Genomic DNA, 22,785 nt, shown 5'->3' with positions numbered 1-22,785 from the left:
CTAGATGTGATGTTTTTAATGCAAGGCCACATACATTTTGGTATTGGGTGAAACTTGTACTTAGAACATTAAAGAGTTGGGTCCTTTTACCTTCAATTAGAAGAGGCTTTTCCCATTGAAAGTCAAGATATAAGGTTATTTAATTGAACAAATATCATGGCTTCAACTTTAACAGACGTATCTGAAGTGGGTGGTTCTCTTCTCTATGAGTCCGAATGATGGGTGGTGAGACCGTGAGAAAGAGAGAAGAGAGTCGAGGTGGTGGGAAACAAGACTTCAATGGCGTTGGAAGTGAGGAGAGTTGATAATGTTTAAGAGTCCATGAAAACTCACATACCATAGAAAACCCAACCTCAAGTTGGGTCTGAGTTACGTGGGTCAGAACTCAGAAGGTAATCAAATTGCAGACCTAAAAATATGAGGACTTAGGGCAAATTGGTAATCAAATTGCTTCCCTGACCAGACAACATGTTTATTCCATAGAAAGAAAAGCAAAAAACATAAACTAATGGTTCCCTCTCGTCTTTACACTGTACTTGAAGATAAAAATATATGCATGTAGGCTTGCAGCCATAACCATTCCCTACCAACAACAATGAATAAATTATATTATTCATGTGTATGAGTCGTCCAGCAGAGGTCCAAGCCCACCGGCCTTTCTGATATTCTCTCCATTACAAAACAACCCAAGAAATAAAATTAATGAATATGAGTGCATGGTCGATGTTCCACAACATGATCCAGTAATGATTGAGATTGATGCAAATATGATAGAAGACACAGGCATTCACCTGAGCTGCATTGTGTCTATTTCCTTTGGTGCATGTGGGAAAATTATATTACATACTAAATTGAGATGGGGTTTGGTGTTTGGTTCTTCAATCTTCAAATCCTTCCATGTGTTTTCCGGTATTTTCTTGCGCTGTTTCCAGAATTCTGAACATAGTTGATCTTGGAATTGAATTTTTCTTTCTTCAGTTACAACAACAACTCCTGCAAAGCAGCAAAAGAAGAATTCAGTCCATAGAGAAAGGTTCGGTATAGCCTTTATATTGGATGCTGATAATGCTGTGTAAGACAAAGATGATAATGTCTTCTTTGGGATATTTTACAAGCCTTCTTGTATGTCAACAAAATTTGAACTGTTAGAAAATTGGCTTCTTTGGTTAGGGGTAAATATAAGGTCAAAACCGAATTTTAAAACCTTGCATGACATAGGAACATAGCAGCTAAGGATCGGCAACACCAACCTCAAATGGACCACCATTGACTAGACCAAACATGGCATTTAATTTTAGTCCTGGGGTTTGCTTTGATTGGATGACTTGACTCTGCTTGTCAACTATGATTTTAGTGTTCGCTCCATGTATCTGAGAGCAGACCGCAACATTGCTCTGGCTTTCCTATCTGGAGTACACCCAGATAGAGTCATTTCTTCATACACAGCTGGAACCTGAAAATTGAAATACAAACCATTTAGGGTCAAATTCATTTCAATATCGCGTTTAATTTAAACACTGAATATATTGATCATAGACATAAAGAAGCAATAAACATGTTATCATTCTTTCTTTAATACAATGGTTTCTTAGCTAGACCTCAGGAGATTTGATGGAGCAAGGTGAGTCAAGTAACAGCTAAGGGCATTGAAAACGTTTGATGCATACTCATAATCAAAAGTCTATCCAATCACATATACTCAAGCTTTAAAGTTTACTATGCACCAAAGTATAAAAAAGGGGGCTTCTGGAATCACAGAATATTCATTCTTTGAGCAGAAGGGATTGCATGGGTTTAAAGCTTAACCACTTTTGGATGATCTGTGAATCCAAATTTCAATACAAAATGAGGAAAAGGCAGCTGGGCCCCCACATGCATTCCAAACACAAGTTGGAATAGTTTTAAGTGGAACTAAGCCCTGCTCTGCCAAAAAACATGGCTTGTATTCGTGTTAGCTTCTGTTGTACAAAAAAGACTGAAATGTACCCCTTTGGGTTTTATCAACAAGAATTGTCACAAAACATGATAATTGAACAGCTAGATCATGTCACCAACGCAACGCCAGTGTCTCACAAGAATATGACATGCACATGACAGCAAGCACAGCATGAACTAGAATCCCTCGATAGCTAGGTTGGTAAGCTTTTCAAAAACTGGTATGCTCAGTTGTGAACCACTTGGGATCAGGTACATTTTTACCATTCAGCTCTATCTGAAGCTATGTTCCTCCATTAAATCTTTGGCAATCATGTCGTTTCTCACTTTGCTTATCTCTTGTTCTTTCAGTGCCCTAAACTTGAATTAAATAACTCTGCCCTATCCGACGCATTCATAGGTTTTCTCAGAGCAATCACATTGCTTCCTTAACTTCTCTTATTTAGTTATTGATGCAAACTCTACAGAGATAAACAAAAATATCGAGTAGACAGAAAAAAGAAAAAAAGAAAAAAAAAAAGGACTAGAACTTAAATCATTGGAACAAGGCAGGAAACACCAAAAACAGAAGTAACAGTATTAACTTGGATAGGTAGAAAATGAAGTATATAATAAATAAGGAAAAAACTAACCAGCATAGAGAGGATGATTGAAAGAAACAAAAAGCACAAATAGAAAAAATCCATTGGGAAAGCAGTTGAGAGTTGTCATTTCTGGTCTTTGAAATTAGGAAGAACGACAGAACAAGTTTATCAGTACCTTGTCAAACTTCTCAACCCGAATTAGAGCTTTCATGAGTGTAGTATATGTAACAACATCTGGCTTCAAGTCCTGAAAATTGGAGCATCAAATGGATATCCATAAGATGGAAAAACAAAGAATGTGTATAAACAAGAAAAAGAGAAAGAAGATTGGTAAAGTAGTGTTTGGGACAGTAACTTACATTTTCCTTCATGTACTGCAACACAGAAAAAGCTTCAGCATCCCTTCTATCCTCACCAAATGCATTGATTAAGGAGTTGAGAACCAACACACTGGGCTTTAGACCATCTGCTCTCATGACCCTAAATGCATTTATTGCTTGCTCAGACAAACCCTATCAAAAAATGGAATGAAAAATTGTTCATGCTCGCAAACAATATTATACATGAGAAGATAAATCTGACTATAAAAGTAAGATTGGAGGGACTAAAGTAATATGCAGAGTATTTCAACCCAGCAGCTCATTCACCTGTGAACTCCTATTGTCCTGTTCTTGGACTCCCCATCCACCCCAAAACCTACAGTCTGTTTTTCTTTCTTTCTTCTTTTTTTTTTTTAATTATTTATAGCCATATACAAAACTAACTTTTAAGCTCAGCTGAAAATTGTTGAAGGAAGCACAAATTCTTTCAAGCTCCTTGAGATTATGGTGCACCAAGCATCTACTTGAACTTTCTCCTTTTATTCTGTGCTTACCAAGACATGGGCTGGTAACTATGTAGATGAAGTTGAAAATTGCTGACCTAAAGCTTCCATGATGATAAAACACTAAAAGATCAGTGTCACAACATTAAGAAGCCTACTAAAGTGACTTGATGAGTAATTGAGCATATCCTTTCTAATGGTATGCAGATCAGAAACTACGACATATGCTTCAGTGTGACGGATAAGTGGCACTGCAATCTTGGCCATGTCGATACAAGTACATGTATCATAGAGAAGAATTAAGTAACCAAGTAGTTACATTGTAATAGTGCATGTATGACTGGTAGAAGTAAGTATCACCAGCTGCAATGGTAATTCCAGTTTGAGCATGTCAATGTTTGAAAAAAATTTAAACTTAGATATTCACCCCACCAAAGAATGACAAAATAGGTTCATGCAAGTAAAGCTATCAAAACAAAATTCCTTATGCACCAGCATATCTAAAAGCAGATGTCTCCGAAAAAAATGGAGGAAAAAAAAAAAAAAAAAACCACTGGCTAGCATCTAATGGTTTCATGGTTAGACAAAAGATATTCGACCTCAGACTGAAATCAGTTGATCAATAGGGGATAGTTTCTCATAAGTCACTATGTCACAGGCATGCTCATTAAGAGTTGACTATTAAAGTGATCATGTAGTGAATTGATGTAAGTAATCAGGTAACAGCTTACCCTTTGTGCATATGCATTAATTAGTGCATTATACATGGTTGAGGATGGCTTCAACCCAACAGATTTCATGACCTCCAAGCACTCTATTGCATCCTTAAATCTCCCTGATTGTCCATAAATATCAACCAGTGTGGTGTATGTAACAACATTGGCCAACAACCCCTGACTCTGCATCTTCCCCAACAAGGTCTTCACATCCTCCCATCTCTCCTGCTCCCCAAAAGAATTAATCATAATATTATATGTTGTAGTGCAAGGAGAGCACCCACTTTCCTGCATTGCCTCAAACAACTCCTCTGCTTTATTGTGGTGCCCAGACTTACAGTGACAATCTATGAGCGTATTCCATGTGACAGCATCAGGCTGTACACCCTCCATTCTCATCCGGTCAAATGTGGCCAGTGCGTGATCTAGACAATTACACTTGCCAAAAGTATCAATCATCACATTGTAAAAATGCCTATCAGGGGACACCCCGCTATTCCTCATCTCCCTCAGAACCTGAAATGATTTTTGCCATTTTCCTCTATCACGATAACTTGCTAAAATTCTGCTAAAAACATAAGAATTAGGCCGTACACCACTTGCTTCCATTTCCTTCAACACAATTCTTGCGCTTTCCCACCTACCTGCATTTGCATATGCATCAATAAGAAGACTATAAGTGTGCTCATCTGGGGAAAACCCACTCCTCTCCATCTCCGACACAATGGATTCAGCATCTTTCAAAGAACCTGTTTTCACGTACCCTTTGAGAAGAGCATTATAAGCCCTTGTCCTTGGCATCAATCCACCTTCTTTTAACTCCTCAAAAATAGCCTCCGCCTCCTCTGTCCTACCAGCATTCCCCAATGCAGTTATAACTGCAACAAGAGTAGCAGTTTTTGGGCTCAACCCATTGCCCTGTACCATGGCCAGAAAGGACATTGCCCGGTTCACATCACCAGATTTCGCAAACCCCACGATTATATCATTCAAGAGCTGTCCATCAAGCTCAATCTTATCTGACTCAATCTCCGCATAAATTTTCTGCAACATTGAAGAATCACTCTTGTTAGTACGAGTCAGCGACTGAATTATGAAGCTGTAATTCACGAAATCGGATGGGAAACCATCACGGCGCATCCGAGACATCAAATTTAGGGCTTTTTCGAGGTCATCGTTACGAGCACAGGCCCCAATTAGGGCATTGTATGTCAATGGAGTTAGGGTTTGTCTCTGAGAAAGCAAGAACGCTTCGTAAAGCTTCTCGGAGCGTCCCAGAGCGTGAATAAGAATCGAGTAGAGCAACTCGTAAGAAAAACAGAGATTGTGCCTCTCAAGCCATGTAACTAGGGAATACGCAGTTCCAATTGAGGACGAATCTGAGCATAGCGATTTAAGGAGCGAGTGCCACAGCGGAGCCGGCACGGCTCGGTAAGACTCCACTAGCTGGAACTCAGTGAAGTCCAGAGAGGTCGGAGGAGGAGACTCGACTTCGGCTCCGGAATCAGAGTCGGATTCTGAATTGGACAGAAACCGGAGCAGTGGAGTGAAGTCGTAGCGGCGGTTCGGCACAGAATTAAGGTCGCCGCTGCTGCCGTATTCGTTGAGTGGCTTGGAGAACTGAGAGGCTTCTCCAGAAGCGGTGGTGACGGCAGCAGAGGTGGTGGCGAGGAGTGGTGGCTGGAGAATGCGGTGGTCGCGGAGAACCGGAGATAAGAAATGATACGAAGGGAATCGAGTCGGAAGCGGCGCCGGCAGAAGAAGCATATTCTCCTTAGAGAGTGGAAGATAGTTTACAGAGAGAGAGAGAGGTGGTTCCGAACGTGAGAAAAGAATAGTTTATCGTTTGGATATTTCTTGGAGACGACTGGTGAAGTGGGTGAAGGAGATGAAGTTGCAGATTTTTGTCGTGGCCGCGAAGTAGTGGATCTTTCAACCGTAGCCATTCGCCCACAAATTCCCACGTAGGCATACATTTAGGATTTTTTATTTTTATTTTTATTTTAAAAAGGATAGATTTTATGTTTTATCATTACATTTTTGTTAACAAATACAAATGGACATTAATTTCCAATTTTACGCCTTAAAAATAATTATTTTCGAGTTAATAATATTTTAATTATAATAAAAAAATAAATTATAATTATAAACAAGAAAATGAACTCGAAACCCTAACGGTCCAAAACAAGAAATGATATACATATATAAAAAGGAAACAAGCGGCAATGAAGGAGCAAAAGATATAGAAACCCTAGGGTTTAAGCACCGACTTTACATCAACGGAGATTTTCTCACCGGCGATACATTAACGCCGCCGCTCATCGAAGTCCATTCTGACTTCTTCGACGGTTGACGGAGGGGAGGAGATATATATTGGATTGGGAAGTTGGCGATCGCCGTCAATCTTCCTCTTTGAATTCAGAGTGTTCTCGTCTGATGAGTCGCTAGGGTTTCGATTTCGTTCTTGCAAAAGTCATGGGCGGATCTCGAGTTCAGGTCAATAAGGCCCACAAGACTCGATTCTCTTCCAAATCAAGTCGTCAAGTCCACAAAACTTCTCTCCAAGGTGGATACCCTATAGCTAATTTTCTTTTCTTTTTTTCCTTTTGGGCTTTTATTTTCTTTGATTGATCAGAAACCCTGTGAAACAAAGAAAAGAAAACCATGTTAAAGAAAATTTTGAATCTTGTGTTTTCGGATATTATGCACCCTTTGTAATGGAAATGCCTATCTCAAATAGGGTAAATAGTTGCGTTAGGCGCAGTTGAGTGGAGTTTTGGTTTTCTAGCATTGTGCTTGGTATGGATTTTCATGGTTTTTATGAAGTGTTGAATGTTTCTTTATGTTCTATGCGGGTGAATTAGAGAAGAGCAGGATTACAAAGCCGGGAAGCAATGTTGCCAAGGGAGCAAAAGCTGCTCGCCTGCAACGGAACAAGATGGTAGTTGATCTTTGAATATCCTTCATTCTCTTCCCATGTTTCAATGCCATTGTGCCTTATTATATATATTGGCTGCTGCAGATACGGGACCAGAAACGGGCAGCCATTTTGAAAGAGAAAAGGGCTTCAAGTGGATCCACAAGCCCTCCCCGGGTTATTGTGAGTATTCTTTATATTAACTACTTATAAATGCTTTGATCATATTATGATTCAAATTATGAATTTACTCATATATACTATGACATTTATCTTTCTGCATGTTCCATTCTGATCATTATCTTTAATTTTTATTCTTGAAACCAGAGTAATTAAAAAGTTAAGTGAATTAATTGCTCATAGTAATTTCTTGATCCAACTCGTGATCATTTCAAGAAATGGTTTAATGTTCAGAAAGATAGCCTGAAATACTGACCGCATTATACTTTAGAAACTTTAAAGGTTTTTCTGGATCTTGGAAAGTTGGAGGAAAAATAATAAGAAAAAAAAAGATATAGGGAACAAAAAAATGGAAGGAATGAAGAAGTGAAAGGAAAATAAAATATAGTTTTAAACTCAATAATTTTTTTTACATGTTTCTCCAAATTTATTTATCTTCTTTCGTCTTTTATTTAAAGGAGGAAGAATTTGAAAGTATTTAGATTTTAGATAATTTTCATTTTATTTTATTTTCTTTCGTACTCACACAGAAAACCAGAGAATTTGAATTCTTTCCTACTTTTTTCCCCTTTCCCTTATACTTTTTGTGATTCTAATAGAGCCTAAGTAATTGGTCATGCCATTATGGAAGTTTTGGAAGGTCTGTGAATCAGTTAACCTGAAATTATCTAATCATTTTTATGTATTTTGGGTCTGAATTGGACTTTACTAAAAAGAAAGGCAATATACAGTAATGGGATCTTGGCATGGAAGACATGCAAAGAGTTGAGAGGAATTTTAAACCCTAAGCACTAAATAGGGAAAGTAGATACATTGTAGTCCATTTGACAAAGATTATACCACTGTGGTACATCGTATACCATACATGCTAATTGTCTGTTATATAGTGCATAGTGTGGGTGAGTTGTTGTCCTGTTCATTATCCTATGATGGATGTTCTGTATGTTAGTTGATTTTTCCATTTTTTTTTAGTTTGTTGAAACTGGAATTGCTCTGACCATCAGTGAACTTGGTTTTGATAACAGTATGTACTATATGCTATTACAAGTGTGTCATATGAGATGAGTAGGGAAATTCCTATAAAAATGTGAGATGCCCTACCCTATGTATTTCAGGGGGAGGCTGGAACTGAAAAGACTTGGTTCCATGCCACATGAGACAGCCATAACAAACAGAAAATGGAGGTGTCCTATAAGGAAAAATAAAAAAAATATAAACGACAGAAAAAACAGCGCTAAAGAACTTGCCATTCCTTTTCTGAGGAATAATCCATGTAAATTTTCTTTGGTTGTTGACATGACAGCAAACTGTATAACAGATGCTTTTCCAAGAATAATTATTTTATCTTCTTTCATTAACAGGTTATTTTTGGTCTTTCTGCCTCTGTGAACGTAAATTCAGTGGAGGATGATCTCTTAACATTATTATCTTCAAAGGGAAATGAACCCGTGTTTTCTACGGTTGCTTCTTCCGAGTACAAACTGAGGACAACAGTAGGTTACTGCACTATGTTTTCATCCGCTGGCTATATGGTAGCATAACTTTGTCTGCTGTTTAGCTTCCAAGCAAACTTAAAAATAGATATTTGAGTCTTGCTTTTTGTGCTATCCAAATGAAACTCATTTTAGCCCAAAAAATTATAGAATACTTGATCGATCTGATTATTGTTATTATTATTATCATTTTTTTTAGGAATTGAGATATCTGAAGACATGAGTTTTCTGTTTCCATTGCTTTCATTTATCAGAAACCAAATTGAGCATGAGGTGCTCTAAGAAAAGAGTGCAGCATATTTTGTGTCAGTCTTTGCTGACGTTGTTCTTTTGACTCTTTTATGGAAGAATGAAGTTGAATCTGTGTTTATGTAGGAGGAAATCTTCTTTTGTGATTTTGTACTTCTGATAGATGCCCTCCTCATAGAATCATCCTTTTTCCAACATTTGTTAACTGGTGATGGATATATACTTGCTCTTTACAGTCATGCTATTTACGTATATTTTTAATTGGGACTTCTATATTAACTATACAAAATAACTTCTTGGTAATCTCTATCTGTACGGTCTCTGTTTTAATTGTCCTCAATCTCCTTAAATCATGCCAAACCTAACAATATGTATTCCTTTTTTCCTGAAGATGTGATCTTATTTTCTCTCATTATGCTATATGGTGGGAACTTGTTATCTTTGACATGAAAAATTCTAAATTTCTAATCAAACTTGTTGGCACTAGGTACTGAAAGCACCTCATGGAGATTTGTCTTCATGCATTGAAATGGTTAAGGTAATTAGTTATCTCCTACCTTTGGTTTCCTCCCTACTTCAGCTGGATTGCCCTGTTCTTTTTTGCATTGTTTGTTAAACTTGGACTGTGTAAATGTAGGTTGCCGATTTGATTGCTTTTGTAGCATCTGCCAGCTGTTCGTGTGAGGAAGGCACTTCCAATTATTATATTGATTCATTTGGCACTCAGTGCCTTTCTGTTTTTAGAGCTCTTGGTTTACCAAGCACTGTAGTGTTGATTCGCGTGAGTTTTGCTGATTTGCTTTGCACATTTAAGAAGTTTCCATAAAGAAAATTCTGTATTAGTTGGACTTGGAGGTTAAACTTGCTCTCTATGCCTTTAGGATCTACCTCCTGAGCAGAAACAAAGACATGAGTTGAAGAAAATGTGCAGTTCTTCCCTTTCTTCTGAATTTCCTGAGGATTGTAAATTTTATCCTGCAGATACAAAGGATGAGTTGCATAAGGTAAATGTTAATAGTTTATATGCTTTGTTGGGTTATATTTTTCAGTAAGGATTTGATGATACCTAAAACATATGGCACCTGGTTATAACTTGTGTAGCTAGCCTATGCATGGTTTAAAATTTCTCATGTTTCTCCTCTAATATGTTGGCTGTAGTTCATGTGGCTTTTCAAGGAGCAAAGGCTTTCAGTTCCTCACTGGCGTAATCAACGGTCATACCTTATGGCTCAAAAGGTGTTGATTGCATTTTTTTTCCAAGTTCATGATCCAGATAGGGTTCAATTCTTCTTTCAGTTTCTTGGTTAATTTGTTGTTATTCTAAATAGTGTTTTTTATGAGAAACATCTGAAGAAAAATTATGTAGCAAAGAAATGCTGTGTTGCTTTTACTTCTTTACATAATAATTCCACTTGTCATTTGAGAGATTAATATATGTTAGCGCCTAATGTAAAGTTGATGGTGTTTACTACTAATGATGTCATTCTATGTGGTCTGTTTGGCATCCATCTTTTCTATTGCTATGGGCTTGGTGTGTGTGTGTTCACAGAGTTTGTTCCTTTAGGTGAAGGAAGGTGCTCTACCCTTTTTGTTTTTTTCTATAATCTTTTCTGTGGGGATGGGAGTTGATTTGGGGCTGTTTGGAGACCCGATAGGCCTTTCCTTAATAAAATAGTATAGATTGAAGTTTCTCATCGATGTCTTCCATTTGTTAACTTCAGAACATGTTGCTTTTTTTCAGTCACCTTTCTTCAAAGTCTCAATCTTTGAAGCCTGTTATTCCATGGACTTAGATTGCCTGTATGGATCTATCTTGCGTTCCATTGCAGGCCATTATGCCCTTTTCACTACCTCATCTAATTTCCCATTGGCCTCTCTCTTCTCCTTGTAGTGTTTTCAACTTGAATCAATTGCTTCTCTTTATTGGTTCGGAACCCAAACCATCTTAGAGGACAGGATTGGTTTCTTCTTTACATTCGTGGTGCAGACAATAATTGAGCGGTGTAGAAAGAGGCTTAAGCATTACTAGCCTGAAGTTTCTTCTTTTATGGCCAGGCATTTTACTTCATTTTGATGGCGGAGTATACAACCAGCCGCTTAGTTGGGTACTTTGGAACTATTGCCATCTGGTGGTTGTTCCCATTGATACTTCAGAGTTATCAATGCTTATAATGTGGTATTCTAGTTTTTGTGGTTTATACAGGCTTCAGAATAGGGCATACTGAACTGCATAAATGCTGTAATTATTCTAGGTGAAAGGATTTCTCAGGAACATAAAAAGGAGATATGAATAATAGGAAAAAAATTTGAAGTGCTTAGATTTGTTGGTTCTTGGTATCTCTTTTTAATGTCTCTACCTTTTCTTTGTGTTTACATTCCTATTGCTCTCCTCTTATGTTAAATTTTCATGCTTATAACTTTGATCTTGGGTGAGAGTCGTGAGACCATCTTCATTGTTTCTTCTAAGATTTCATCCATTTTCGCATTTCAGGTTGATTTGGTACCCGATGATTGCAACTCAGGAAATTGTACCCTGCTCCTTACTGGTTATCTGCGTGCTCATGGTCTCTCAGTGAATCAGCTGGTAATTTTTTAAGCTTGGGGGATGCTTTTTTTTATTTATTGATATGGTGGCTTATAGTTTATTTTCTTTGAATCAGGTCCATATTTCAGGTGCAGGGGATTTTCAGTTGTCCAAAATTGAAATTCTCAAGGATCCATTTCCTTTGAATGCAAGAAAAGGACAGGATCTTATGGATTCAGATGAATTAAATGATGAGCAGGTATCTTTTTCTTTCAACAATTAAGTAGGTGAGAGTATGAAAATGAGCATGTGACCCTTCTTCAGTAGGCACCTTATTTTACATCTTTTTCTTCGCCCCAATGATATATTTGTGTAGTAAAGCCTTTAAACTTGTAAGAAGTAAAATATTACTTTTAACAATTAAGTAGGTGAGAGCATGAAAATGTGCATGTGACCCTTCTTCTGTGGGCCCCTTATTTGACTTCTTTTTTCTCCCTAATAATATATTTGTGTACAGTAAAGCCTTTAAACTTGTTAAGAAGTAAAATATTACAACAATCTACACAGTTGTCATAGCTCTGGACTTTACTAAAGTTGACAAAGCCATATTTTTCCAATTATTGTCAATGTGTGATTTTTTTCTAGGCTTGCATATTCTGTGAGATATAGTTTCTGCAATGACATAGACATAAATTCTAAGTGTTTTGGTTCAACAAGCCATGCATATACGTTCCTAGAGTCCCATCAGTCTGAGCTATGTTACAGTAATGAGCCGTAATTGTACTTGTTCCTTTTTTTTGTTTTTTGTTTTTTTGGAGTAACAACTGAAGCACTTTTAGGTATATATTATAATCATCACATATTTGTTTATCTCTGTTGAAGTTATCTGGTTTTTAAGCATCTTTAAGTTTAAGGTTGATTTGTTCATGGATAAACAAAGAGTTGGTAGCTTCAATTCCCTGTGAAACAACAATGTTGAAAATTTTAGGGATGAATTTAAAGTATAAGCAAAACAAGTTAATCTGATTTTATATGCTGATTGTGACCACCAGTTATCTTGTCTGTGGCAATAAGCCAAGGTTTTTCCATTTACACACAATGGACATTAATTCATTCGTTTGTATTTTTTTTTTTATAAGTATAATTCATTCGTTTGTATTGCATCATTTTTCACACATTAGCGGCAAAAAGAAAATTCATAAAATGTGCATGATACACATTTTTAATCATTTGATCTGATAAAAAATTTTAATCATTTTTTTCTGTTGGCAACATTTTTTATGGAGTTTCTGCTTGTTTTTCAATTGTTTATTTGACAATTTAGTGATGACTTGCTGATTCAGTTTCAGCATTCTTGTGTTCAGATTTGGGATTTGTCTATGAATTCATCCTAGTGTTTCTTCTTGTATTTCTCAGGTTATTCGTTCCTTAGCTCCTGATAAATTGAAGCAAGAGCCTTTAATCATTGAAAATGTTCCAGATCCTCTTGCAGGAGAACAGGTATTGGCAACATTTTTGACAGAGGAAATGATTGGCAACTTTTCACTTCATCTGAATCTTAAGATTTAGAGAAATGACCCCATGAGCTGATTGTTATTATATTTGCTGTTGCTTGTTTGCTGCCTTCCTGCCAACTGTTTCAGATCAAATGAGCTGTTAGCTTGAGCTTAAGCTTTTGGGTTAGGTGGTAGTCTATATGGTATCAAGCTAATCACTGTAAATGGAAAAAATTGCCTGTAATTCAAAACTAATAACAGCAATATGGTTATATTGGTTGCTTTGTTCAGATATGTGATCCTATGATCCTGAGAATTCACATGGCTTCTTCATAATGTCCCTTAGCGATATTCATTCTTATCTTATAATGACATACCTATCAAAAACAAAAAAAACAACATCAATTACAGTTCTGATTTATGCGGGGTGGAAATATTAATGTTCCTGTGGATTTTGATCTTTTTAATCAGACGTGGCCAACAGAGGCAGAAATGGCTGAGGCTGATAGGAATCAAAAACAAAAAAATCTGAAAAAGAGGATTCTTCCTCGAGGTACTTCAGAATACCAGGTATGTGTTATGATTAACCCTTATATTTCATCTTTAGTCTTTTATTTATTTATTTATTTATTAAGGCTTCTGTTAGTCTTTGTTGGTATGCCCTAACCTGATAGTAATAGTTTGAGAAACTGTAAGTCTTGCAGGCTGCTTGGATTGTGGATGATACAGATGTGGAGGATTCAGATAGGAGTGATGATGATGATGCTGGTGATGGAATGGTGTTAGATGAAAATGAAAGTTGTCTTCCCGGTCATGAGGGAAACAATAATTTTGACCTTGATGATGACCAAGCTTCTCTTTCACTTGACTCCAGGGACAATGATGAACAAACTGATGTTGATTCAGTAATGATGGTGAGTTCTTAACCCATCATAGATGCATTAAGTAATAGTTGTCTCTTCCATGGGTTCACTTGTATTGGTAGGATTATGGTTAAATAAACTAATATCCCTTTTTTCTCATTCTATCTCAGTATCTTCTTAGTCTAAATTGAAGTTTATAATTAAGATAGAATGTTTAGCATGAGTCCAATATTATTTACAATGAGATAGAAATGTTGTTCCTTTTCTTTGTTGGATGACACATATTTTACCAATAGGCAATGTCAGATACATCTCCCATGCCAAACCTTGGCCTTGTCTCATCTGAAATGGTAGTTCACATACTTTGAAATGTCCATATTACATAACTTAGAAGTGTATGAGTAAGAAGAGTGAAAAGTATCGGAGCTGAGAGAAAGAGGAGGCAAAACGGAGTCCAATAAGTTGAATGAATTTATAGTTCCAAGCACCCATACCCAATTAAAAAGGGAAGAAAAAGTAAGGATCCAAAAGCCTAATTACAATAACCTACTTAGGATTCTTTCTTAAATGTAGTTGTACTGCACAAGAATGTTTCAAAATGATTGATGTACTGATGTTAAACATGCTGTACTGGATAGATATTTACTCTAAGATCTGGAAAAAGAGAAATGCTTGCACCTGTGAATCCTAGCCTAAGATCTGAAAAAAGAAAAAAGTCAGGGATCAGTTCCTTAATTCAGCCATGAGATCTGTAGTTAGGCAGAGTTTGGCTCCTAGAGGCACATACTAGAATCTGTGTGACATAACCTGGGGCTTCAAGATGTCATTCTGAGGGAATACTAACTAGGTTAGGCCAGGCTGTTGTGTCTGTTAGATTTGTTTGAGGATGATTTAGAGGTCCAATAATAAAAATGTGTGTACGTGTGTGTATACTTATGATGGTAGTTTTAGAAACGGGGACCCTGGGTTCTGACTCAGGTGGCTAGCAGTTGGGGTGGAGATGAGAAGTTCTAGATTTGATCTATTTGCTATTAAGGGGGAAAAACTATCAAAAAATTAAAATAAAATGAGAAGGGTCTTGTGTTTTGTTCAATTGTGAGACGAAAAAAGGTGGAAAAGGAAGATATTTGGTATGCAAAAGAAAATAAGTATCTCCAATCATTCACTGGCTTCCATTGGTAAGAGTACTCATTGATTCAGCAAAGGAACGTGGATCTGCTGTAACTGAAAAAATGTTGCAAAGTTCGTATATTATTTGATTCCAGAAATGAACTTGCTGCTACTTAATGACTTGCTAGATGCGGTTTAATCTCCTGACAGGCCCTTGTTGAAAGTTTGATGATTGTTGCATGATGATCTTTGTTTATCAATGTTCCAATCAAAGAATCTTTCTTTATCGATGTTGAATATATCTGTAGCATATGTTTAAATCTCGAAAGTTTTAAAGGAATATCCTTGTAATTACAAATCTATTTAGGACTATTTGGTTTTGCTTGCTTCCCAGAGCCACTAAATGATTTGTTCTTTTATATATTGCATTATTAGTCGTTTTCTCTGTGGTTTCGGGTGTTGTTTTGGTTTCAGGCTTTGGTTTGTTGTTTCTCTTTTCCTTTGCTTGCCTTTTGGCGCTTTTTGTATACTTCGTGTGTACTTGGTGTGCCATTTCCAAGTGCTTTTAATATATTTGTTTGTTCGCCTAACAAAAAAATTATTCGTTGTTTTTCCCTAGACTCTCATAATGCAAAAAGCTTTCCTTTATATTGCAGGAAGGTGAGAACTTGACAAGGGAGCAGATCGAGGATGAAATTAAAAAACTTAAAGATGCGCATGCTGAAGATGAGGGTATCTCTCTTTTTTCCTGATGTTGTTGTTGTGGGCTCATTGGCATTGGTCAGTAGTCAAGTGATGGCCTGTAGAAACATGCAGTTTCCTTCAAACATACTTGCTGATCTGTGCATTGTTTTTTGGGAGGATTCCTCATTTTGTATTTCTTTGTCCTTAATTTAATACATATAAAATAAAATAAAATAAAATAAAAAATAAAAAAAAAGGAAAGAAACATGCAATTTTTATGAGGCAAATGCTTTGGTTAATTATTGGGTATCTCTCAGAGAGTAGACTGGCTCTGATGTTTTTACTCTTGCATGTCCTGATTTGGGTTTGAGCGCATAGCACTTTAAAGTACTAATACTGCCATTTAGACATCCCTTTTCTATTCATTGTAAATCGAGACTTTGTTAAAAACTTTTCAAGCAATGATCAGGATGCTACTCCATTTCATCTTTGAGTGGCACTGATGAAAAGGGTCTGGTTGTTATTTCTTCATTGCTTGCTTTGTTTTCATTTGCCCTGTGGTTTTTTCAAGGGAGTTAATGAGCCTTAACCTCATAAACCTGAATCAGTTGTCCAGGGAATGTAATGGGATTGGTGGCTTACTCACATTTAATGAGCCACTAAGGCAGATTTTTGTGGCACAATTTTTAATGGAATCTTTGTATTTTTCTTTTTTTGAAAGACTGCTGAACTGTTTCAGCCTCAGATCTTTATGTATGGAAGTAGAAAAACTTGCTTGAAATACTAAAAATTATAGTTATAAACCATATGTAAATTAGCCTCTTGCTTAATTGCCTTTCTTGCTATCTTTCCTTTTCCAGCATGTACTCATTTAGATGCTAGCTTACCAAGATATTAAACCATGTGTTTCACCCTGTGATCAGCCTGTTGTCAGCATTTTATACGTGTGCTAATGCATTTCTTAGTTGCTTATTAATAATTACTTTGTTATGTTTCAGAGTATCCTGATGAAGTGGATACCCCCTTGGATGTTCCGGCGAGAAAGCGTTTTGCCAAGTATAGAGGCCTCAAGTCCTTTAGAACGTCTTCATGGGACCCTAAAGTTAGTAAAATTATGATGATAATACATTTTGTAGCTTTATTTTCTTTCTAAACATTAGAAGTCTTCTAAATATGCCAATTTGTCTACATTCAGGAATCTCTACCTCCAGAATATGCTAGAATTTTCTCATTTGATAATTTTGCAAGAACACAAAAGCATGTTCTTGCAAAAGCTCTAGATATGGAGCAAGGGTACATGGATGACTGTCTACCAGCTGGCACATACATAAGGCTTCATATCAGGGAGGTACCAGTTAGTGTTGCCTCCAAGTTATGTATGCTTGGGAAGAGAATGCCAGTGATTGCATGTGGCCTTTTGCAACATGAGTGCAAGATGTCAGTCCTTCACTTTAGGTAACTTTCTTTTAGTATTTCCCCTTTCTTATTTTTTCAGTTCTTTTGTAAACAATTATCTGCTCTGTCATTCCTGTTGTGATTTGGAACTTCCTCATTTTAATTTTATTTTAATCTAATTTTATCTTTTGATGCTTTTGCAGCATAAAGAAGCATGACGCTTATGATGCTCCTATCAAATCCAAAGAAGAACTAGTATTTCATGTTGGTTTCCGCCAATTTGTCGTTAGGTATGCGACAACACTGATGGTGGCCTTTTTAAATTTCTTCCAATATCTTTTCCCCCTTCCCTGAAGTAGTGGGCTCATTGCTGTCATTTGCAGGCCAATATTTTCTTCTGATAATATGAATTCAGACAAACACAAAATGGAAAAGTTTCTTCATGCAGGACGTTTCTCCATAGCATCGGTTTATGCCCCGATTTCCTTTACTCCTCTTCCTTTGATAGCCTTGAAGAGTGTGAATGATGTTGCTGCCTCACCTGCTGTTGTTGCATTTGGTTCTTTGAGATGTGTTGACCCAGACAGGATTATTCTGAAGAAAATTATCTTAACTGGGTAAGAAATCCTTCTGATTTGTAATTGAGGATATGACCTTCACAAACATTTAGCTCCCCCATCCAGCCCATCCTCCCAATATCCTCAAACACACGCCCATACTTCAACACATGTACCCATACACAAAAAATTGTGCATTTTATTGCCCCCATGTTTTGATTTATGAAGCTCTATTAAGCATTTAGGTATTTGTTAGTTGTGAATATTATCATTATCAGAAATACCAATTGATAACCTTGACTATATTCTGGTGCAGTTACCCTCAAAGAGTGTCAAAACTGAAAGCCGCAGTAAGATACATGTTTCACAGCCCAGATGATGTGAGATGGTTCAAAGTAAGATCTATTGGGCAGATGCCACAAACACACACCTATACACATGCAGCATTGTCAGAGTTTTCATTCATGATTGGAGTTTCTGATGTGGATGGTTATTGCAGCCTGTGGAAGTGTGGACAAAATGTGGTCGCCGGGGTCGTGTCAAGGAGCCCGTTGGTACACATGGTATGGTGCTTTGTGTTCCATGTTAAATTTTATCAGAAATCAAAGGGATACCTTTCCCTTTCTTGCATTTTAGGGAGGGGGAGGAACAGGATGGATCAATTAATTATCTCTCTTTTTGTTTGTATAATTCCCTCAGGGACCATGAAGTGCATTTTCAATGGGGTCCTTCAGCAGCACGACACAGTGTGCATGAGCTTGTACAAACGCACCTATCCCAAGTGGCCCGAACATGGGTTTCCACTTCTTTATGCTTGATCAGAAATTGGCCGGTGCTGAACATGGGTTCTTGATAATATGGATTTTGCATTTTCTGATAGCTATACGGTTGTATGTATAGTGTGATTCTCTCTAAAAAAAAAAATCAAGGAAAGCCAAGATTGTGATTGATGGGAATGAAGCCTTTGGGTTCGGATAGACATTTCAGATTTTTTGTGTTTGCTAGTAGCTGCCTGCTAGTAAGTCACACCCAGCTGAGAAATAAATTTTTTTTGCCTATCTATTGTTGCTTGCGTTGTGTAAGTTTGCTCTTTTTAGAGAATTCTGAAATATACCTTCCTAATTTTTTTTCACAATTTGAAACCAATACTAGTTGCATAGCTTCAAGGGATTTAAGGGAAATTAATACTTATTTTAATATGATATTTTTCCTCTAGGGTTTTATTATGACATGTTGGATGATTTATGGGTCATTTTCACAAATGGTTATATGAGTAAATTCTTAAGTTAACTATTTGAAAGTATTTAAAGTATTTAGTTTAGTCGAACTGAGCTAAATTGAAATAAAGTATTTAAAGATCAATTATTATTATTAAATCAGTTTAATCAATTTTTAGTACATAAAAATTAATTAGATTGGTTGAATTTGATTTTAATACTCAAACCGTATCAGTCCATACTCCATGCTTCGAAATCTTAAAGGCTATGTGAAATAAAGCATCTTTTGTCTTTTCTCTCTTTATTTACTTTTACTTCAACGAAAAAGGAAAATAAAAAGGAAAAGAATGTTGGTGAATTTAACGTCACCAAATCATAAATGCCTAATGTAGCCCTAATATTTTTCTTAAATACGTAAATGCCCCTGTAATTAGTGACGTGGCACGATGAAGGGCCCTCTACAATTGTACTATACGCTCCTCCATTGAAACTCCGGAAGCTTAGGTTAGAGAGAGCCTAGGTTTAGGGTTAGGGTTTTGCAGAAGGCGGGAAACAGGGAGAGAGAGAGAGAGAGAGAGAGAGAGAGAGAGAAGGAGCGGAAACGCCATGAGCAGAAGCTTGGGAATACCTGTGAAGCTTCTACACGAAGCCGCGGGTCATGTGGTGACTGTGGAACTGAAAAGCGGTGAGCTTTACAGAGGAAACATGATCGAGTGCGAAGATAATTGGAACTGTCAGCTTGAAAGCATCACCTTCACCGGCAAGGTACTACTCTCTCATCACTATGGAAACTATATTATCTGTAAATTGCAATTTTAGTCTCTTTCTTCCTCATTTGCTTCACATTTCTCATTTCTGGCTTCTTTAGTGTGCTGTGATCTCTGCGGTTTTAAAAAACCCTAGATCACGCACTGTTGATGCAGACCTTGTTGATCCTTCAAGCACTGAAATATCTTAAATTATTAAATCCCCGCTAAACCCTAAGACTAAGTTTGGATCTTGGAAACAGGGAAAAAGATGGAAAATACTGAAAATTGATGCTAAACCTAATGAATTGCTTACTTTCATGTATTGAAAATTGCACAAAGAACCCTTAACTTTAGTCATCATTTTTTTTTTCTTTTCCTGGCGATATCTAGAGGCCATTTCTTTGCAGCTAGAATAACACATTTGAGTTTGTAATTTTTGGTGATAATGGAAGCATTGTAATTTGATGGGGCATACCATTTGAAGTGGATCCATTTAAGTTTTTAGGAGATGTGAGTTTCATCTGAAGGTGTGCGAAATGTATTGCCTGGAGATTATGCTGTTATTTTCAAAATCACTTGGTTTGTTATAAAAAAATAAAATCCCTGAATAGTGCTTTCTTGTTCTATGGTTGGTGCCACAATCATACCCTGTACTGGCCTTATAAAGATCTTGTTTTCAAAATCATTGCAATACTCCTTCCAATTCTTACAAAACCTATTTTAAGGCTTCTGTAGAACTATTCAGAAAGATGGATGTTTTTCCCACATTGTGGAAGTTTGGGTTTCACTTTCTCACGTTACCTCTCATCTGTCCCAACAATCCTCATTATTTACATTCGTATTAGTTCCAATGAGATATGATATATATCATATTCATTGAATAATGATATCTATCAAAAAAATATATATCATATTCATTGAATAATGATATTTTAGTATATTATATCTAATAAATTATTTTATAACATGCTAAGGCATAAAAATTAGAAGGAAGAATATATTTTATCCCAATATTAATATACTGCTTGGTATTTTAAAAAATGTGAAATTTTTTTTGCAATTTATTTTAATTTTAAATTTTTATTAACAATATTAATAATTAAAATATTTAAAGTTTTATAAATAAAAAATATTATATTGTCCAACCCAAAATTTAATTTTTAATTAATTTTTTTTGTTTTGCATAGTGATTAACATGAAAAAAGAAAATTAAAATAAATAGAGGAAAATAAATGAAAGAAAATAATTTATGATCCATGGGATATATGTATCCCACCTCTTCCTATAGGATTATTAAACCTTATGTACAAGGGATATGAGGAAGATGATGGATATGTTATACACCTCTTATCTTATTCCATTATTAACCAAACATAGGATAGGATATCCCACCTCCATCTTCATTTTAATTTTGTTTAAATTTTTGTTCACAGTTTGTCTTTTTGTTAATCCTCACTTATTGGCAGTATTAGATTTTATGAGTTACTTTGCTTACATAATATTTGTGGTCCTTCATATTTAACACTCAACTCAAGAAGACCTAATTCCATCAGCTTGTGATCGTGACACAAATAATATTTTTGCCACCCAGTTCTATCTTTTGCTATAGCCACTATCAGATGCTTACTGAGTCAATTTTTATTGGTGTAAACCTGCCATCAGAGTTGATGTAAAAGTGGCTTTATACAGTATTCTTCTTCCTCATCTAGCTTTATCAAAAGGAAAATAGGACCAATATTTCAATTTCACTTTTCCTATGGTCTGGATGACAACCTTAAAAGCACATGTGCCTTGTCTATTGTTGAATGCTGATGTTAGTTGTTGAATGTCAATGGATGCATTCCTGCTTTTAAGCTCTTACAGTAGGTGAATCTTCTTATCCATGTTCTCTTTTTCCATCAGTTGCTGATTTTGTTAGTTCCTCCACAGGATGGGAAGGTTTCACAGCTTGAGCATGTTTTTATCCGAGGCAGCAAAGTCAGGTATCAAAATTGTTCCATACATGAGATGGTCTATTCACTATTAGATTCATTGTTTGAAACTGACCTGAAATACCACCAGGTTTATGGTCATTCCAGACATGCTGAAGAATGCTCCAATGTTCAAGCGTCTTGATGCTAGAATCAAGGTACTCATGCATTCACAATCAATTAGATTCCAAGTCAAATACCTTTTTTTTCTCTCTACTCTTCTGATATGTTCGAGTGCATAAAATTCTTGAAGGGCAAGGGCTCAGCACTTGGAGTTGGCCGGGGTAGGGCTGTTGCAATGCGTGCTAGAGTAAGTTTCTGTGTCATCTTGTCATATAATTTTGTGTTATTGTTGTATATGGTTTGGTTCTGAAAGAGTGAAGATTATTTATAATTTGTTATCTCCTATTAACATTAAAGAAACTTGGGATTCCAAATGACTTCAAATCTAGTGGGCTGGCACATTTTTTAATCTAACAAGGCCATGTGTCAGGATGCTGGAGATTAATTGTTGAATTATATACAACATTGTCCTCTTGTTAACAGATATGAACTCTATTTTCCTCTGCAGGCTCAGGCAGCTGGTCGTGGAGCTCCACCTGGTAGGGGTGTTGTGCCACCAGTACGGAGATGATAGAATTTTCTTAATATAATCAAATGCCCTTCATTCAGAACTTGTAGGTTATTTATAGCCAGTTGCCTGAGTACTTTCTTCTTATTAAGATCCAGGCTCTCAGTTGACTAGGAAGAAAAAAAATGTTGTACAAGGATATGGATAACTACCTTTTCTCCCTTCCATTTGAAAGTATATTGCCTATATTTTGTCCAGCCTATGTGTCCTTGTATGCATGTTATCCAGACTGCTAACGTTTTCATTTGAATTAACCTTTTATCATGTTTGTTTGGCCTTTCAGATTAATTTCCATGTTTCAAGTGTTCTACAGGAATTGATTTCTATTCCTAATAGAACAAGGCACTCAGCTTAGCACGGATCGTTGCTACTTATTTTATTTTTATTTTTGTGGTTTTGGGGTGGGGTGGCGGTTCTGTTCAACTCTTTGTTCGGTACCATGAAGCTCACTCTTGAAAATCCATTGAGCTGGTTCCTGCGTATGATCACCTAAACGAGGTATGCGTTAAGCCTGAAAGTGTTTATTTACGAAACTAGCAAAAGCTCTTTGCGTAACTTTCTTTGCTCCCAAGCAGCATGTAAATGTAGGCCCAGAAAATTGAGCAGGCAGCTGGACTGTCCTCCCCATTCCCAGCTCCAGCCCCAGCCCCTCCGTTGGGCAGCAGCCCAGCCCTAGTTTGAGTACCTCATGG

General features: G+C 36.6%; 3 protein-coding genes across 3 annotated transcripts; 2 read left to right on the top strand and 1 right to left on the bottom strand.

Annotated features, from left to right (window-relative positions):
* Nucleotides 1–584: 584 nt before the first annotated feature.
* On the bottom strand, nt 585–6,227 carry LOC100263329 (pentatricopeptide repeat-containing protein At5g42310, chloroplastic). The gene is made up of 5 exons (XM_002272190.4): nt 4,074–6,227; nt 2,879–3,031; nt 2,695–2,766; nt 1,251–1,453; nt 585–993 (listed from the first exon to the last, which is right to left on the bottom strand). The coding sequence occupies exons 1-4, from the start codon at nt 5,823–5,825 to the stop codon at nt 1,343–1,345; spliced, it is 2,088 nt and encodes a 695-aa protein (XP_002272226.1). The 5' UTR covers nt 5,826–6,227; the 3' UTR covers nt 585–993; nt 1,251–1,342.
* Nucleotide 6,228: 1 nt separating this feature from the next.
* On the top strand, nt 6,229–18,588 carry LOC100259903 (uncharacterized). Its single transcript, XM_002270463.4, has 21 exons — nt 6,229–6,624; nt 6,923–6,999; nt 7,081–7,158; nt 8,517–8,648; nt 9,385–9,435; nt 9,535–9,678; nt 9,779–9,901; nt 10,056–10,133; nt 11,389–11,481; nt 11,558–11,680; nt 12,838–12,921; nt 13,389–13,487; nt 13,622–13,831; nt 15,547–15,622; nt 16,573–16,676; nt 16,770–17,029; nt 17,173–17,259; nt 17,353–17,586; nt 17,843–17,921; nt 18,026–18,089; nt 18,226–18,588. The coding sequence occupies exons 1-21, from the start codon at nt 6,534–6,536 to the stop codon at nt 18,342–18,344; spliced, it is 2,406 nt and encodes an 801-aa protein (XP_002270499.1). The 5' UTR covers nt 6,229–6,533; the 3' UTR covers nt 18,345–18,588.
* Nucleotides 18,589–19,107: 519 nt separating this feature from the next.
* On the top strand, nt 19,108–22,357 carry LOC100254787 (small nuclear ribonucleoprotein SmD3b). The gene is made up of 5 exons (XM_002270496.5): nt 19,108–19,508; nt 21,422–21,474; nt 21,554–21,620; nt 21,716–21,772; nt 22,034–22,357. The coding sequence occupies exons 1-5, from the start codon at nt 19,350–19,352 to the stop codon at nt 22,094–22,096; spliced, it is 399 nt and encodes a 132-aa protein (XP_002270532.2). The 5' UTR covers nt 19,108–19,349; the 3' UTR covers nt 22,097–22,357.
* The last annotated feature ends 428 nt before the right edge of the window (nt 22,358–22,785 follow it).

The sequence above is a fragment of the Vitis vinifera genome, chromosome 18, assembly GCF_030704535.1.
Source record: "Vitis vinifera cultivar Pinot Noir 40024 chromosome 18, ASM3070453v1".
In the NCBI taxonomy this organism is placed as follows: Eukaryota; Viridiplantae; Streptophyta; class Magnoliopsida; order Vitales; family Vitaceae; genus Vitis; species Vitis vinifera.
The sequence above is the reverse complement of the archived record's forward strand: the minus strand, read 5'-3'. Positions and strand labels throughout refer to the sequence as shown.